The 20,179-nt window shown below is 42.5% G+C and overlaps 1 protein-coding gene across 1 annotated transcript in view; it reads left to right on the plus strand.

The window, feature by feature from the left end:
* Window positions 1-6,754: 6,754 nt before the first annotated feature.
* plcl1 (phospholipase C like 1) overlaps window positions 6,755-20,179 on the plus strand; it is an 85,744-nt gene continuing 72,319 nt past the window's right edge. The window contains exon 1 of the mRNA XM_032515238.1: window positions 6,755-7,721. Coding sequence (XP_032371129.1) covers window positions 7,548-7,721 — 174 coding nt within the window. The 5' untranslated portion in view covers window positions 6,755-7,547. The remainder of the gene's footprint in view (window positions 7,722-20,179) is intronic.

Consider the following 20,179-nt stretch of genomic DNA (forward strand, 5'->3'; position numbering starts at 1 on the left):
CCCCCCCCCGCACACCTGGCAGTGGGTGTAAGTGTGTGTGATGATCTGCAGTGCATCTGCAAACAGCGAGCACAACATCCCCATAAGGAGAGATTTGAAAGAAGGAAGCCGACACAAGAATCTCCTCTGAAGAAACGAAACCGTGGACCTTGATAATAATCCCTCCATGCGGAGTTATTAACTCTTACACTGTAAAGATTGCATGGCTTAACAGTCACTCAGCTAGTGTAAGGGAAACAAAGGGAGGTCGCCACCCAGGGAGCGGATTACTGCGGCTGGTTCCACAGCCAAATGTTTTAAACAACTGTCTACGTGACTAATGGAGGAGTAAACACCCCTAAAAGGTTTAACACGGTCCAATAAAAACAGAAAAGTAAACTTTGGCTTATAAATGGGCCTTAAGAGGGCGCCTGGGTAGATCACCTTAGAGTGCGTGCCCATATGCAGAGGCTCAGTCCTCAACCATGGACTGCGTCCTCGACGGTTCCGACCCTTTGCTGCGTGTCTCTCCCCCCCCCCCTACCCTTTCCAGTCTCTGCTGTCCTATCAACAATAAAGGCCTAAAAATCCCAAAAAGTAAATGTGCCTAAAGACACTGTTACATGAGAAGGAGTTTGGAGAAGAAGATGTCCTCTTGTTTAAGGGGATTTGGTCAGAACGTGGTCTAGCAGGGCCTAGGACCAGCCCTGTGACCTCTGACTCGGTCCCTCTGTCCCACTGTCCCTCTGTCCCTTGGTCCCTCGGTTCCTCTGTCCCTCGGTTCCTCGGTCCCTCTATCTCTCTGTTCCTCGGTCCCTCTGTCCCTCGGTCCCTCTATCTCTCTGTCCCTCGGTTCCTCGGTCCCTCGGTCCCTCTATCCCTCTGTCCCTCTGTCCCTCTGCCACTGAGTCACTTAGTGATGCAGTAACACCATTGGTCGGAGTGAGTGTGATGATGTAAATGATGGTGTGTCTTCATTGGCTGTTGCCCTTTAAAAACGCATTTGCGCGACAAGCTTTTTCCTATCGCTCCTCATCAGAATCACAACATTTACATCATCTATAATATGTCTTCTGCAATGTTTGGAATAGACTATCAGTGTGCTTCCTTGCAAGATTTGTTCAAAAAATCAAATCACAAGACGGTTGTGACTGGTTTAAAGAAATGCAAACAACCCAGAGCGTTTTCTTTCTCCTATCCCAGAATGCATCTGTGGTGTAGGGACCTTACTCCACAACACTAGGCAATGTGAGACCACCGGGACCCCTACAGATGACCAGTGTATAATTATATTCACGTTATAACACCATAATGATGAACAATTTGGCCACAATAAAGACCGTTAACCATCGGGGCGACCTCCAGCTGACCCGGTAGGAGCGCTCGCCCCGTGTTAGCTGAGTCCTGCGGTGATCCGGGTTTGAGTCCGACCCGCGGCCCTTTGCTGCGTGTCATCCCCCGTCTCTCTCTCTCCCTTTCATGTCTATCAACTCTAATAAAAGGGAAAAAGCCCCAAAAAATAATCTTAAAAAAACCACGCACAGTTCAGCCATGTAGTAGGTTTCTGAGTGAGTCTTGTTTTGTTTTTTCCAAGGTCCTGAGGAGACAAACAGCATGCACCTGTGTACTGACCACACTGAACATTTGACACACACGCACACACACACACACACACACACACACACACACACACATACAGATCTCAGAAAGACTTTCTCACACCACGGTGGCAGCGTAGCATGAAGGCACGAATTTCAGCAGCAGTGGGACACTTGAAGATGGAGTCGCATTCCTCTTTCACCCTCTGCTGATTTTCCTCTCCTGAGATCAAAGACGTTCTTATTTTAACTTCACCTCAAAACCTTTTGTCGTGTTGCAGCGAGGGCCAAGTGAACTGGCATTTAAATGTCACTGGCCCACATTCGGTAGGAAATAAACATGAAGCTTAATGTGTCTCCACTTCCAATAGAAAGAAGGACATTTAGGCCACAGACAACAGACGTGGAAGAAGTACTCTGATATTTTACCACAGTGTAAAAAGTACTCGGTTACAAGTAAAAGTCCAGCGTTAAAACACAGGAAACCAGTCCAGGACCAGGCACAGGTATCCCAAAAAATCTAGGCTAAGACGTGGTCAGAAAATAAAAAAGCAAGACAATAAACTAACAAACACTCGCTGGAACGGTAGGCAATCAAAAAAGGCAGAAAGACAAGGACAGGAAATGAAGTACAGTATGTCAAACATTTTTTTTTTTTTTTTTATGAGTCAAATTTTTAAATGAAAAAGCTTTCATTAATGTTTGAATTGTCTTTTTCAACCCTTTTTGTCTTTCTTCAGATGTTTTTGTCATTGTTTGTTGACTTTTTCCCAATTTTTTTAAAGCTTTTTTTTGACATTTTTGTCACTTTGTTCGACTTTTGTTTTTTGTTTTTTTACATTTGTTCACATTTTAGTCACTTTTATTGACATTTGTGTTTTTTTGCCTTTTTTTCTTTTTACTACATTTGTCACACACAAGTTCTTTTATAAATTTGTTTCTCTCCAAATGCTATAAAATGATCAAAAAACACCCAAATTCAATGAAAATAGTGAACTGATTATTTATTTAACTTGTGAGGAACGTTGTAGGAACTATCCACTTTAGTTTTTTTGGACAATTTGTTTAAAAGAAACCCAAATTTCTGATTTAGAAACCTTTTGAAAAGCGGTCAAATTTGATCCGAAGACAACAGGAGGGTTAAGCATTTAAGTACAAATTAATGACATTTTATGTAACATTATAAAGTTTATTGTCATTTCTTTGAATTCCTCATGGGGGAGACAGAAACGTTGCACTGCAGCTTTAAAGCGGTTGTTTTTACCTTTGAATGGACTGCTCTTATATGGAGTCTTTCTAGTCTTAATGACTACTCAAAGCGCTTTTACACAGTAGGTACAGGAACTGATACCAGTCACACACTGTGGCCGAGGCTGCCGTACAAGGAGCCACCTGTCATCAGATCCACACTCACACACATCCACACTCCGATGGCGCAGCATCGGGGGCAACTCGGGGTTCAGTGTCTTGCCCAAGGACACTTCAACATGGAACATGCAACCTTCTGATTGGCAGGCGACCGCCCTGCCTCTGAGCCACAGCCGCCCTGGTAACACCTGTCTCTGTGATGTCTACCTGTACACCTGTAAACACATGATCATAGTTATTGGACAGTCTGTGTGTGAAGCAACACGTGGCAGCAGATTCCAAATTTTCTGTTCTGTTCTGTTCTTTTCTATCATTCTGAGCAAAATATACAAACATGGCAAATTCTGTCGTTACGCAAAAGAGCTCTGGCTCCACGAGTGCTCACAGGGAGGTGCGACTTGTAAGCTCCATGCACTAATAAGCCTCACAGGCTGACCACATTCCACAGCTGTGTGGCTCAAGGTCTACACACACACACACACACAGCGAAAACACCTTCGACAAATAATGTAGGGGATTCAGGGAGTTTAAGTCCTAATTCCTTTCAAAGTGTTTCCACTGTATTAAAAAAGGCTCAAAGTTCATTTGGGATTTAGGATGTGTGTTTTTCTTTGGACACGTGGTCGCCTTCATCTCGGGATCCCTGTGGGACAAAGGTTTATGTTTTCAAATAAGAGACCTCTTTTTCTGAAAGTTTTTGATTTTACACTATATGTATTTGGCATGATGGTGTTTTAGAGCAGAGGTGGAACGTAGCTCACATTTACTTAAATATTTACACTGATCAAAATTATAAACGCCTGTTTTCGCCCCCTATTTTCATGAGCTTAACTCAAAGATCTAAGACGTCTATGTCAACAAAAGACTTATTTCTCTCAAGTATTGTTCACAAATCTGTCTAAATCTGTGTTAGTGAGCACTTCTCCTCAGTCAATAATCCGGTTATGGTTTGGTACTGTTCCCCCCCCCCCCCTCTCTCTCTCGACCTGACTACAGGTGACCGACTTGAGTTCAAGCTCACATTCAATGGCGTCTGGCACTTGTACCATAACACCAGATACTGACACCCCCCCCCCGGTACAGTAAAACGTCCCATTTTAGAGTGGTCTTTTATTGTGGCCAGCCTAAGGCACACCTGTGCAATAATCACGCTGTCTAACCAGCATCCGGATATGCCACCACAGTGAGGTGGATGGATTATCTCGGCAAAGGAGAAGCGCTCACTAGCACAGATTCAGACACATTTGTGAATAATGTTTGAGAGAAATAAGCTTTTTGTGTACGTAGAAACAGTCTTAGTTCTTTGAGGAAAGCTCATGAAAAATGGGGGCAAAAACAAAATGTTGCTTTTATAATTTTCTTCAGTATAGATACAAATTAAGTATCTCCATTTTATGTAACTTTATTTTTCCAAATCTAGAGGTACACATTTTACTTTTACACACTACATTTGTCTGACAGATTAGGTTAGTTTTGAGATGTTTTTTCGTCCCCTTCCTTTCCAGTGAAAACCATGCATCTCCAGATATGTTGATGTTGAATGTTTGTGATACTGAACTGAAGGATCAAGTGTTCCTCTGCAAGTTGAGAAAATCCTCCTCCTTCTCAAGCTAAATAAAGTCTTTAAAAAGCCTCTCGGATCAGCTGGATAAGCAACATCACAAAGCTGAAAACAGGGCTGTTTTTTCTGACACCGTGAAAAGTTTAAAATCTTTTTAGAGACACGTGGTTCTCAAAGGACAGCGGCACTACAAACAAGTGATGAATTTACAGAATATGATGCATCGCTGTAGATGAAACAGTGTACAAAGGAGTTAAAATAAGCACAACCTTAAACATCTACAGCAGGAAAATGCAACATACACATGAATGCAACAGGAATATGAATCCAGAAACACTGACAGGGCCAAAGTCCTCCAAACCACACAACAATATGGCTCATGTCTTCCGGACCCTCTAATACGACAGGAGCGTTTTTATAAAATGGCGCTGTGGGTGAAATACGTCCTCATATCTAGACCAGAGAACGTTGGTCGCAGTCTTCAACGTTGTGAAACACTTTGGTTAGGCTCAGGTATAAACACCACTTTTTAAGTTTAGAAACCGAAAGTTGGACTATGTGTACTTTGCTGACCCCGCTTCGCTTTTTTTGCTTATTTTTGACAGGACAGATGAAGACATAAAAGACAGAAAGGGGAGAGAGAAGGACAATGACATGCAGCAAAGGGCCAGAGTCAAACCCCGGCCACATGTGGTCCCCCGCTCCACCTACTGAGCTATCCAGGCCCCCAGGTCTGATCACTTTTACTGCTGATACTAAAGGTCGGTCTTGCACCAATATGTAACCCTGTTAAACTATATTTAGACATCATCATTTGAATTTTTTCAATAGCTGAGCTCCTCAACAATCTTTCCACCTACCCCCGTAGCCCCTGTAGAAGGAGGCCTACGATCTATCGGAGATCCTGTACGTTACCAAGATGACCAGGGTGGGGAGTGTCCGAGTGTGCAACAATCTGCCCTGCCAAAGTGTCATTGAGCAAGACACTTAATCACTGCCAGCTCCTTCCAGGAGGAGCGGCTGCCTCCCTGAACCTGACCCTGACATCTTACCTCTCTGGAAGATGCCCAAGAGAGAAAAAAGCAATTTCACTACAGGGATGAATAATGTATCGCAATTTTAATATACCTCTACACACCACTCTTTACCAGTCTGCCTGTCACTCTGAAGCGACTCCAACTGGACAATAGGAAGAGGTCAGAGGTCAGACATCTAATTTCGCACGAAGATAGTCTGTAGTGTATCTATAGGAAGACAGTCTCACAACAAAAAGGAGGATTAGTATTTGTGTATTACTTCAAAGCTTTGAAAAGTTTGATGCTTTGTGTTGTGTAACTCCTAAAATGAGTCATTTTTGAACATTTTTTATTAAACCAAAAAGAAATACTACACTTGCATAAAACAATTTGTATGTTGAATACTCACCAAGCGCTGCCTGAAAGGGCCCATGGCTTGAAAATTTCACTTTATGAGTTTTTTTTTACCACTAAGCGTTCCCCCAGCCTGCCTACGGTCCGTCAGTGGCTAGACCATCAACTCTTTTTTGCTGTTTCTTTTTTTGATAAGATTCACTTCCTTTTATTATAACTTATCTGCTGCTACTTGCCCATGTATACAGTACATATATATATATATATATATATATATATATATAGATACATATTAATCTAATTACGTGCAATATTTAAATGTATTATTACTTAACCATTTAATTTCATTACAGTGCAATGTTTATTTATTATTAAACTTAACCATTTAATCTCATCACTGTGCAATATTTAATACTCACACCAACTATATTTCTGCATAATATGTAGGGTATACAAACCCTTTACTACTAAATATATATATATATATATATATATATATATATATATATATATATATATATATATATATGTATAAAAGTGCACTCAGGACTGTGCTCCACATTCCCCCCTCTCTTTTTTTTGCACTACTTACATTTTAACAATATAATACAAATCCCATAATGCAACGTTTCTGGGTTTCTACATAAATCCCCCCCCCCCCCCCCCCCCCCAGTCCTCCCGATGCCTGGTCGATTGTCTTAAAAAGTGGTAAGGAGGCGCTCCCAGTCCCCTTGGACTCGACCCTCCACCAATCAGCGCCTCCGACTGCTTCCAAATCCCGCAGCGGCGGAGCTCATTGGCCACGCCGGCGACTCGATCATGATTTGGGCGGGCTGTGGGAGGGGCTGGCCGGAAAGGATGAAGGGGGGGGGTGGCGGGGGTAGAGGCGGTGCGACTGTCAATTGTGTTGCCTGTTCTCGTCAAAAGTCGGCTGTTGTTGCTGTTGGGCAGAACCGAGACGAGCACCGAGGCTGGGTTCAGAGCAACGCGCCCCGCGCGGACACATGGACGGACCCGCTCTCGACGCAAGCCGCAGCGGAAGTTAGCTCCTTTCTGCACTTTGACATCGGAGTGTTTTGGGGGGAGAAGAGGAGTAACATCAGGGTGGTTTTTGGGTAGCCGTGTTGTAGCCAACGCTGGATTGTTTTCAAACATTTCCCCCCCCCCCCCACCAACATCACGTCGCGTAGGCGAGATCATTTCACGCACTGGAGCTTTACACGTTTTAATGATTCATAAACTGTCATCGCCGCCTCGAGAACAAGCAAGCAAGAAAGCAAGACAGGGTCTGGTGAAGACTTGTTGCGCGCATCCGGGGAGCGCACCAGTAGTGCCCAGTTTTCATCCAAGTCGCCTCTGCACCGGTGTGCGCGTGATGCTCTGATTTCAGCAGGACTCTGATGAGTGGAGCAGGAGTGAACTGAAGTCACCACGGCTCGCTGATCGGTCACTATGAGAATCTGTTCGTAATTAACGACATTGGAGAGATTAGTTTCCTCCAGTCTGTCTGAGAGGCTGCTGCTTTAGGAAAACCCCTTCCTCCTTTAACAAATGGCATCCACGTGCAGCCAAGTCAAACTTTATTCGGGTCAGATCCGACGACTTGATTAATTCTTCTCACCCAGTGCTTTATAAATCGAGCCCTACCTTTTTTTGCCTTTACCCGTCGACATGTCTGAGCGCGATGGAGACGGGCTGTGCAGCGACGGGGCGCCGGAGTTCGTCCCGCCGAGAGCGTCCCGCGGCCGGCGGAGCGGGGTCACCCTCCCCGGTGGCGGCCAGGACACCGACACCATTCTCCTGGATTCGGTGAAGGCAGCACCTCGCCGGAGCAGCATCATCAAGGTAAGAAACCTTGACATGTTCCCTCTTGTCTTTGCTCCATTTTACACGTAAAGCTTCCCCTCAAGGGAATATATTCAGCATGTCTGGGGAATGGTGGCGTAAAATAGCAAAATCTCTTCAAATAAGTGAAGTAAAAAAAAAATGAGACACTGTGTTTGCAGGTCGGATTTAATTTAGCCTCCAAACACAGCCACGGTTCACAGAGTAGTCTACTCATCACCTGTGTCCTCCAAGGCTATACAGGGGTTTGACAGCTGCACTTCTTCTGGCACAAGTCCGCCAGTAATCCCTCATTTAGGGTGCTTTTTACGCGCATCATATGTGCGTAATTTCAAACAATCGCTTTTCCTGAGGTTTCAAAGTAGCAACACATTGTCAGATTAAAGGATAGCTGTGCAAAACTGAAACACAACTTGGACTTTGCTTTTCTGTAGGACCCTGAACTGCTGCTGCATGGCGATACATAAAACATGCAATTAAAAGGTCCTTAAGGATTAGTTTCCCCCTCATAAGAATGTGCTTTAACACATTTTTAAAGGATTAAATACCAAGAAAATCTCTGCAGGAATGTTTTCGAGACAATTTCACCGCATGCCCTAACACACTGCAGATAAACTTCATCAGGGTGTACTCTTCTCTTAATAATAAATAATTATGGCCTTGGTCTAGTCTGGAACAGTGGTGGAGGAATTTATCAGCTCCTTTACTTGGGTCAAATTATAAAAAAAATACTCCCCTACAAGTAAAAGTCCTGCATTCAAACTCCTGCTGAAGTATAAGTACTGTACATACGTGTGATCTGCAAAATGTATTTTAAGTACTTGTTCTGGAAGAAAAATGTCCTCTGTGACTGATATATTATTACACATGCCATCATTAGGTTGTTAATGATGATGCATCCGTGTGTTTGTACGGCCAAGGTGGAGCTGGATTCAGTTACTTGATATCTGTTTGCTAGTTAAGTTCAGTGCAGGGCCAAGCTCCACTGAAGGATCGCCAGATTAAAAACTGGTATGGGCCTTTTTTTTTAAACGAAACCATTTCGGGAGTTTAGATGGGAAATGTCTCTTATAAAAATCAGAAAGTTGTCAAAGGGCTAAAGACATTTAAGGAGCCACAAGCCAAAAAGCACAGAGTACCACAGGTTTAATTTTTAATAACGTGTTGCATTCCTACACATTTCCACATAACATATCTCATGTTGTTTTCAGGTCACATCTTCATATGTAAAGTAACTGCAGCGGTCATGTAATAGCAGTGGAGTAAACAGTACAGTATTTCCCTCTGACATGTAGTAAAGGAGACGTAGCTTTTCCACCCTCACCTGTGCTCAGGTTGCAGGTCACTGAAGGAGCAGGGTGGGGAAGTGAGGATCATGTTAGTGGATCATTAATGTCTAACATGTCCGCTCTGCCTCAGGTTATGTGTCACCTCGTCTGAAATCAGGCAGGAGGAGGATGTTAAAGGGATAGTTCTGATCTTTTGAAGCAGGGCTGTGGGAGTTACTTCTCTATAGTCAGTGTGTTAGCTACAGTAGATGGCGGTTGGCACGCCCCCAGTTTGGAGAAGCACCGACACGGACGCTAAGTAAAACAATGCACTGCTGTGGACGGGTGGGGTGGGGGAGGGGGGGATTTTAGACCTTTCAGACAGCCCTTTACGACGGGGAACGGGGAGCTTTCTTTACTGCCACCAGACTCCTTTGACAAAAACAATCATTTTACCTCACAGAGCATGGGAGTTGCTGCCTCGATCTGTGGGTTTCTCTGTGTCATTGTCTGACTTTGGTGAATCCAAACAAACCCCTTAAAAAAACGAAAGTCGCACAATAACACAAACTAACTGATTGAGGCAGCGGAGACCAGCAACTCCCATGTTCTGCGAGGTAGAATCATTGTCAAAGGAGTCTGGTGGCTTTGAAGAGAGCAGAGAAGACCGCTTCAGGTCCCTGTCCGACAGCAAGGTAAAGTAGAGAAAATATTCTAAATATAGCGTTCCCCTAAACTGATATCGATGTGTTTAGGTGTGTTTAGCTGCTGTCCCCGTCCACAGCAGTTCATTGCTTGGCTTCCGTGTCCGAACAACTTTTGAACGTACACACGTTCCACTAAAACAAGTTCCTTCCCGAGGCTATTTTGCAGCGGCACCGTGGCGCCGTACGGCGCTTAGAGCCCCACATGACGACTGTGATTGGTTTAAAGAAAGACACGTTTGTCTCTTATCCCGGAATGCAATGTGTGGACTAGCCAGACCCTCCTCCTGACTATGGAGAAGAAGCTCATACAACCACACTTCAAAACTCTGAAACAATCCCTTTTAAAGATGTCTAAAGGAGGTTAAGGACCTTCTCACATCGGATGCATCCATACTGTATGAACGGCCGGGAGTCAGCCCAGCGAGCGAGTCCCATCTGTAAGACCCAGCTGAACAGAGAGTCCTTTGACTGCTGCTGGGGAGGAAGCACATGAAAGGATGGACAGATGAGAGGAGTGATGTCAGTGTCAGGCCCGATCAGCTGTGACAGCCGGGGCTGGGTATCAATACAGAAGCTTTGCAGAATCCACCGAAATATGTCAGATTATTAATAACTGGCTAAGATTGACACTTGGCACCAACTTCTTGGTCAGATTTTTATTTGAAGTTACATTAGTCACGCAATCGGCAACAGTTTTGATGATTCAGCAACGTTTCATTCATTTCTGGATCCAGCTTTATGAAACGTGACAATATTCTGCTTGTTTATGTGATTGTAAACTGAATATCTTTGGGTTTGGGACTCAGAAAAACACAACAGTTTGAGCTCTGTGATTTTATATTCATTTAATTTTTGTCACAATTATGTGACCTTTTGTTGACGACAAGTCTTAAATTTTGAGAAAATAATCATCAGATTAGTAGAAAATGGAAAAAGTTAGAGTCTGGAAGATCTCTGTTTCGTTGTTTTTGGCGGCACCTGTGGCGCTAAACTGTAACTGCAGTTTTGCGTGTGTTGATTCTTACTTCCGTTTCTTTTTGAAGTTTCATCATCTGTAGTCCTCACTCTATTTGGCTGTAGTAACCAATCAGCTGTGCCAGCTAGGGCTGGGTACCAATACTTCTTAGAATCCTCCGAAATATGGCACAATATTAATAACGAGCAAAAGACTGACAGTCGGAACCAAATCCTCGTGCAGATTTTCAATTGAAGTTACTTTAGTCAAGTAATTGGCAACAGTTCTGATGATTGAGTAATTGTTTTAGTCATTTTTAAGCAAGGATTTCACTTTTTCAGTATTATTTCATCATATGAAATAATATTACTTTCATCATTATTATATTTTCATTCACAGTACTACACACACACACACACACACACACACACACACACACACACACACACACACACACACAGAGGTGTGTAAATGTGTTCCTGTGAGGATGCAAAAGGGAAGATTGGTTCAACTCAGATCTTACATTGTCAGTATCATAGATGTGTTTCCCCACAACATATATTTCCATTTTTTGATTTTTCTTTAACTACATGCCACTGTCCAGGGAAAATCTTGTATCTCCAAAAATCCAGACAGAGTTGCTGCAACGACTAATCAATCAGTCGATTGACAAAAAACATTCTCTGGTCCCGCTTCTCAAATGTGACGCTTTGCTTTTTGTGTTGAATGTGACAGTAAATTGATTATTTAGAGTGTTAAACAGAAAAAGGAATTGGCAGATTAGCTGCAGCCCTACCTGATGATTTTGAATGTGGGTTGAGAAAATGTTTTTACTTTATCTGACTTTATCTGAAATGTACATGGTCACAAAGCTGAGAAAGGGATGTTTATTCGGCATCTTTTTCCTTTATTGGACACTTGCTAATGTAACCAGAGACAGACAGGAAATGAGAAGAGAGAGATGTTCTGACATGCAACAAAGGCTCAAGTCCAACTGGTTATATACTTGGACAGATTATGAGACAATGGGCCCCTGGGCACAGACATGTCCGAGACCCCCCTGCCCTACATACATAGGAACAAGCGACCCAAACCCAAAGTCTCAAAGAGTCCACTTTTAGCCATTTTGCATCCCTTTGTGGTCATTTTGCATCTATTTGTAGATGTTTTGTGTGTCATTGTAGTCGGGTTTTCTTTATGTTTTTAGTTGTTTTGCATCTTTTTGAGGTGGTTTTGAATCTATTTTTAGTTGTTTGACTATGAGTCGTTTCGTGTCTCTTTGGGGTCATCTTGTGTTCGTTTTGCGTCTCTTCGTAGTCGTTTTGCGTCTTTTTCTGGTGTTTTTTGCATCTATTTGGAATTGATGGTTTTGTGTTGTTTTGGGACTTTTGTAGTCGTTTTGTGCCTCTTTATGGTTATTTTACGTCTTTTTTTTTTGGTCTTATGCACGTCCTTGTGGTCATTTTGTGGTTTTGCGTCTCTTTGTAGTCATTTGGCATCTTTTTTTTATGGTGTTTTTTGTTGTTTTGTGCATTTCTTTGTTGTGGCTTTGGGTGTCAGAGGGCATTTTGCATTCTATTTATAGTTGTTTTATGTTTATTAGTACTAATTTTGTGTCTCTTTGTATTAGCTTTGTGTCTTTTGTTGTCATTTTGTGTGTCTTTTGTGATTGTTTCGTTTCCCTCCATTTTGTGAGTCAGGACCCTGACCCTTGGGACCCTGACCCCTTGGGACCCTGGGTCTGTTCAGTGATCCATCCATGGTTATACGGGCTTAACCATTCACCTGCAAAAGGGATGTTTTTGTCATACAAAAGTTTCAACGATGGTTTTCTCAAGATTGTTACATTACTTGTTATTATTATTCAGCACAGCAACAGCATTTTTCTTTTTTCTTTTAAATCAAAGAGGAATATATTTTCCATGTTGTTCATCTTTTGTACTGATGATTCATCTGGGAGAGGTCCACATCCATCCAACCCTTGAAAAATCTCCAACGGCCAATCACCTATTGACCCTTGAAGCCAGAAATAACTCTCCCTTCTTCTCTAGTTTAATAATAATAGAAAATAACTTTGTGTGCTTGGCTGGCTTAAGAAAAAATGCTGCTGGTGCTCCTTCAGGATGTTCAGCTGGAGAAGAGCAAAACCGAATAGGAAGACAAGCTTATCAAACTATCATTGTCTCCCCTGCTGATTAAGTTGTGGAATTAGATGAGTATCCTTTCAATAGAGAAGTGTATATTCGGTTATTCTTGTGTGTTTTGAGAGCACAGCAGAAAAGACATGTCTCCCAATTAATGCAATTACAACTGCACCCATAAATGTGCCAAAACTAAATGAAAAATCTGTAACTGTTTGACAGGTCCTCCTCCATCGTTCAGGCTTGTTTTCACTTATTCATGCGTTGCGATTCATCGCCACCAGATGAGCTGGAGCGGTTGCCTGAGCGCCGCTTCGTCACGTGTAAAGAGCGAGTTAAAGGGACATTAATCTCAATCAAGTTAAACACACTGGTGATCAGGCTGTTATATTAATGTTCCTGCAGCAAACCATCAGCGATTAGCTTGCAGTATTACTCAGGAATAGGCCAGAAGGCAGTAACCCAGGCCTGGGAGGGGATAAAGCGGTAAGGGATTAAAACACACACACACACACACACACACACACACACACACACACACACACACACACACACACACACACACACACACACACACACACACACACACACACACACGGACTGAGGCTCAGGGGGAGGCATGGTTGGATGTCTCCGTGACAGGCCGGTGTGCAGCCTGACTGCTCGCTGTAAGGACGCCGTCTGATGTCTCCCAGTTTGACCGCCAGACTGTGTTTAGTATTACTGCAGGGTGTCCAGTTGTCTCTGAACTTTTGGGAATTTAAATAGTAGTCAAGCGTAAGGGGGCTGTGCGATTAATCAGATTGTGATTGATTGATTTTAGATTTCGGCTTCTAACGATCGCAGAAACAACGTAATCAAACTTTATATTTTGCAATTAAAGTTGCTATTAAAGAGTTAGGGGAAGTTTCACGGTTCAAGGTGATTTCACAGTTTTTTTTTAGTTCAATAAACACATACATCTCTCTCTATAAATCATCATGGCCTTAGAAACAGAACCATAGAAACCATAAAAGTTTAAGAATAAATAAACGTGCACAGATGTGCCTCCACTCTATTATGAAAAGTCATGGAATTTCATATCAAGGCCACAGTGGGAGCCTGATATGAGTTTATTTTTGTCCCTTCTCAGTTCCTCCTTCTGCTCTCCTTGCTCAGCGTCTGAAACCCTGCATTGTGTTTTCTTTTGTCCGTGTTTTCCCTCCCCGTCCTTCATTCAGTGGCACTTTAATATTTGTTTTTCTTGGCGTTATTGTTCTCACTTTGTTGCATTCGCTCTAATTCTCCGTCCCTTCTCCTGCTGTGCCGAGAAGCCAACAATGATTTCTTAACAACGTTCTCCTGGAAACCGGTCAAGAGTAATGACAATGTATCGCCTGTGATATAGCATGCAAAGCAATCTGGGCCACTGAGAGCCTTCTGTGTCCCGGTATCATCCCGCTGCTGGTGCCACATCTCTCCGGGAACACACACCACCTCATCGCAGCTGCTGCTCTGCAGTTTAATGTGTGTGACTGCCGAGAGACAAAGCTCTGAAACACCTCATGACTCATGACAAAAATCAGCACAAAGTGCTGCCTTAAATGCAAATCGACTCTTTCCAGACCACGCAGGAAGGCATTCATTGCGGTGTATGGAGTACTTGAAAGCAATACTTATTTAAAAAAATAAATAAAAAATAGGTTCTGGATGGCATCTTCAAATCATGAAGCCACAAACATTACCCAGCGGTCCTTGTCAGATCCTGCACACAGTAGCCAAAGTGTTGAGGAGGTGCCTGCTGTTATTTAAAGTACGACAACTGAAACAAAGAGGGCTTTTATGTTTGAAATCAATACTTTTTCTTTAAACAATGTTTTTTATTAATGTTCACCCCACCCCCCACCGTCCTCCCATCCCAACCCACAATAAAATGTCTCTCTCAACCTCTACCGTTCTACAACATTCAAAAAACAAGAAGCAAATTTTATGACGGTATCACAGCAGCTCCCCTATGTCTTTGTCTTTTACAAACCGGTCAAACGGCCTCCAGATTTTCTCATGCACCCCCAATTTGCTTCTCCGTACATTGAGCCATATTCTTCATCCAAGCACCAATTGTAGGTGCCTCCATTTTCTTCCAGATGAGAGCTATAGTTTGCCTGTAGTATAGCTAAACCAATACATTTATATAGTATTCTTGGGGTTTCAGATTCTGATTTGTTGGAAACAGGGGCAGCAAATTCATTTTAGGGTCAAGTGGAATATTCAGAGACAAGATGGTGCCTTTACCCTTATTTAGGAGAAATGATTTGCCAAACCTGCTTTTTTTGCAGTTGAACAAGATTTTAGTTTGTAGTAACAACAGATTCTAAGGGGAAATGTATCTGAGCAATAGTTTCCAGAATATAAACAACACAGTTAAGTACAGTAAGTGATTTGTTACAACAACACTGAATTTCCAGTTATGTGTTGGCAGGACACTGGCATTGTTACTAGGACTAAGTAGGTATCATTGCAGTAACATTTCACGTTTTTTTCGGATCATTTCAAGTCAAAAACTTGGTGGAAACTGACTTATGTTTCGAAACCCTACAGTCACATTAGCTACAAAAGACTGTGACACGCGCTTGCTTGATGGGCGTGCCTGGGCTTTCCTGGGCGTTCCTGGGCGTTCTGGGCCGCTGAAAAGGACTCAGCCTACATGGTGCGTACGCTCTTACTGGGCTGGAGGTTGTCCCGGACTAACACTTATTATTTTCTCAGTCGATTTAATCAATCAGTTATTTTGTCTTTAAAGTGTAAAAAGTGGTTAAAAAACAAGGTTGACCGTCTCAACTGAAAACAGTAACATAATGTTTCTTTCCTACCTCAAGCGAGAGGACGTCCTGCTGCAGAAAAGTTTTCTAAGTCAGTTTTCTGGATCCTAGACCGTATTTTTCACAGAAAGAGAGGTTCATGCGGTTAAAGTTGAAGGAAAGACATTTCGAAACAGCCCCAAGTAGACGACATTATGTAATTGTTCGTGGCTCCGCTGACTGATTACACATATCACCTGGCTTTCATGATGAAAACCAATCGGAGAACTGTGAGGAATCTTATCAGTATCTCCATATTTTATATATTTATTCTGGACCTCACAGAGGTGTGGGAGAAAGAAACAGTGTTGAACAGATTTATCTGTCTGACCTGTACACAGAATGTGTAATATCTGTAATTTCATGGATTTCTGATTATGGAATTTTATATATATATATATATATATATATATATATATATATATATATATATATATATAAGCCAGGTATGGTATATGCTACACACAGACAAAGTGGTACATAAAAAAGCATAACTAAAAAAACAATACAAAAATGATAATAATGAAATTCAGGTAAGTCCTTTAGTTATCCTCAAGGTATCCTCTTCCCAGTCTACTGCAGAAACCTAATCAAAATAGTGTAGTCCATGTAAGACCCCCAGGTAGAATAGAGTCCTCCCACGTTTCTCTGATTAAGGACTAGTATGAGGGATTGTTAGAGCACCTAGTTCCAGGACTGTAGTACTTGATCCTGGACTCCAGATGCTTTTCTGTTGTCCTGGACTCGTCTTGGATCCGTTGGTATTTGGACTTGGACTTTTCTTGGACTCTGCCATTGGACTCGCCAAATCTTCTAGTTGGTCTCGACCAAGTCCAGCATATTATGCTTCCTCCATTAAAACAAAACCATTGAAGTGCGCTTGTTCAGAAAACAGGGATTAGTTTAATTCAAACTCCATCCAGAACAGGCATCGAGATTTTTTTCATTTTGGCCTTGGACACAATCTCAGCGAGCACTTTGTCCTCTGGATTCTTCATCACTAGCAAGACGCTCAAGAATGGGAAGATTTCCAAAAGTTATATTTTAAGTAAATAATGTGGCTTAATTTGACCCTTCTACAATCTTGACTGTCTTATTTGGACTCGGTCTGGACTTGGACTTGAACCTCTGTGGACTCGGTCTTGACTCTGCCTTAACTAGTCCTGGTCTTGGACTTGACCACAGCTCGGCCTAGTTCTCTCTCTTCTTTTCTTTTCTAGCGCCTGAGCCAATAATGCTCTAGTCATGTCTTGCTTTCTTCTCTGTTCAAGGTCAACTGAAATCACAAAAAGTTTTTTTCAGTCAAAAAAGGATGTCACAGTGATTCTGTGTTATTGTTTCTTTATTAACGGAGCTCTAAGCGATGTTGGGTGACGGCGCTTCTTGTTGATGTATTTTCCAACAAAACAAGGCTAGCTCGCCCCTCCCTCCTCATCAACCCGTATCCTTTCCCTCCTTCTGTGCTTCCGCGCATTAACCCCCCGCCCCCCCAACCCCAAATCCTTCTTGTCAGTTATTGGTGGGAACGCTAGAAGAAACCGTTATGTTTGGTGGTGCAGGTTGGCACAGTTTGTTTCTGTTGCCGTTTGTAGACCCGGGGCCGTCTACAGAGACCCGTATCTCACTCCAAACAGCATGGATAGTTTTCTTTCCAAGTTTGTATGCATGTGGAAGCACCAGAGACACAAAACAACACCCCAAATCCCAGAAAAAAATGGTGTTTTTTTCATAATATGGGCACTTTAAAACAAGTGATTTAGACCATGAACTCATTATGAAAATGTTTAGAGGCTGAGGTGTTAAATCAAGTGAGAAGTAGGGGCATTTTCCTATTTATTTATTTTTACAGTGTGTTCTGGGGAGATGTTGTAGCCTAACTTAAAGCACCTTTTTAAAAGGACGGTAAATGATCCATGGAAATGCTTCAGAAATGTTCCTTTAGTCTCAAAGCCTGTCACTGAAGCTCCTGTAGGGGCAGAAAGACACGAGCTTGTAGCAGAAAGCTGGAGTGGATTGTTGTTTAAAGTCTGGGTCTGGTTGCTGTCGTTACTGTACAGCTCTTTTCATTTTAGAGCATTTCACATATTTGTGCTGTAAATATCTTTTATACGTTTCATTTTGCAAAAACTTACACAGCAGTTTTCAGATTGTTTCAGTGATGTCACTGCTTCAGGAAAAGTTTATGACGTGATTGACTTGAAGAAAAAATGCATCATGAAAACCAAAAATATGGCCTCTATTTTATACTTATGGGCTGAATGTTTTTCTGAAGGAGTACAGGACGCTGTTGCATAATAAACAATGTAATCACAGTTGGACTTTAACAGTTTTATATCAAAAGCGTGTAAGACTTCTAAGTATGTATTTGAGAGTGTCAGTGGGAAATTAGTGTGACAGATGGAATAACAGAGACAGAGAGAGAGAGAGACTTAATACTCGTGTTCATGTCGGCCTTAGGGTTAGTGTGAATGATGTGTGATTCAAACAGTGACCTTCACTCTGCAGGCAACATGGTTTCCACTGCTGGAAATAAAAAACACCAGAGCATAAAGAGGATTTTAGATTTGAATAACTGAAAACACACACTAGGTTAAAAGCAGAGTGGCTGCCAGGGGTGACTGTGGCAAGGACGTGTATATCTACAAATCACTTCCTGTTCAAACCGCCCTACAAGCTGTTTACACTTCCAACACTGGCACTAATTTCTCTTTGAACATGTGGGAAACAAAGAAGAGGGTGACATTTCATCTCTAGAAGCAAGGAGTGAGCATCTCCAGAGCAGATGGATGCAGAGAAACGCTGAATAAGCTTTGACAAGTTGTAGAAAAGTGAAGGGCAGAGGACGCAACGTGAGGGGAAATAGTGAGAAAAGGAAGAGAGATGAAGAAATAAAAGAGGGTGTGGTGTGTTGTGGTGTGTGTGTGTGTGTGTGGTGTGTGGTGTGTGTGTGTGTGTGTGTGTGTGTGTGTGTGTGGTGTGTGTGTGTGTGTGTGTGTGTGTGTGTGTGTGTGTGTGTGTGTCAACCTCAGGGGAGACCTCTAGAGACTGATTGTCGGGTTGTTTTGCTGTTACTGGTTCAGCCTGAGGGCAACACACACACACACACACCACACCACACACACACCACCACCACACACACACCACACACACAATCCCACTCCACTAAAGAGCCATGCTCTTTAGGCTCTGCACGGAATTAGGACATATACGGTAATGGTTGTTGATTCTGCGGTAACGATTGCAGTATTACTGGACGTGCAATGAAGTAAAGTGTACTCAGTATTCTGCTAACACACAAGAAATTGATCGTTGACTTTAAAACAAAAAAATAATAATTTCCAACATATATTTATTGCATTATGACCTGCCATCCGTGTTGCAAATTCAGTGACTTTCTCACTAAATTTAGGGACTCTTCAACGGCTTTATTTCTTGGAAAAAAATCCGACTAGTGGGGGCAAGCGAAATATTTTATATATTATAGTTAACATGTAAGCGGCATGCTTCATGCATGCTTCTCAGAGTAACCACAGTCGAATGATCCGCGATAACGTCCCCGACATGGACCGCAAACAACCACACGACGTTATCTGGTGACTTTGAGCAGCTTTGGGAGCGAGTGCCAGCTTTTTATACTGAAATACAGTTGGCAACAGTCACTGCAACAGTCACTGCAACAGTCACTGCAACAGTCACTGCAACAGTCACTGCCTCCCATGTGGGCCAAAAAGAAGTAAAAACCAGTCTGCTACTGTCCCGCTAGAGAGAGATGTGGTGTAGTGTCATGTTGAGGCATTTTTATCTCTCCTGTTTGATTTTGACCGCAGTGCAGGAATGGTGGTAGTGATGTTATTGTGATGTGCAATCTTGAAAAAAATGTGTTCAAATTACCACATTTTAAGGTGATTTTAGACTAAACTAGTAGTTTGAAAGCAAATTTAACTCTCTGAAGTCTCTCCTTGCTCTGATTTGTCTGTTGTCAGCAGCAGTGCTTCATTACACTGTTTTTGTCCTCTCCAGCTGACTTCTAGTTTATAATGTCAATGGGTGTGTCCTGATTTACCAGAAATGTGTGTGTGTGTGTACTTAAATAGGACTTGCTGTAGTCTGATTAAATAAACCGACTTGAGGTAGTGTGTGTGTGTGTTTTGAATGGGCTTCTTCTTCTCGTCAGTGAGTCACTAACAAACACATGCACTCGCTGTGTGTGTGTGCGCGTTAGCATTTGTCAGCTTTTTTAAAGAGGAGGAATGTTGTGCGGCTGCCAGACTCTGCTGCTGTGACTTCACTGGGACCAGTGGAGATCCCTGGCATCACACACACCTGCTGCCATAGCAACCACATACAGGACCCATGACAAACTACCCCTCTAAATCAAACCCAGCTCCCTTTCCAAAACTGTGTGTGTTTGAACATCTCTCTGTTCCTCTTGAATTCTCACATTTGTGATGGCTGCAGAAATCCTGGAAAAAGTGTGTGTGTGTGTGTGGGTGTGGGTGTGTTTGTGTGTGTGTGTGGGTGTGTTTGTGTGTGTGTGTGTGTGTGTGTTT

Source organism: Etheostoma spectabile, chromosome 5 (assembly GCF_008692095.1).
Source record: "Etheostoma spectabile isolate EspeVRDwgs_2016 chromosome 5, UIUC_Espe_1.0, whole genome shotgun sequence".
NCBI classification, from domain to species: domain Eukaryota; kingdom Metazoa; phylum Chordata; class Actinopteri; order Perciformes; family Percidae; genus Etheostoma; species Etheostoma spectabile.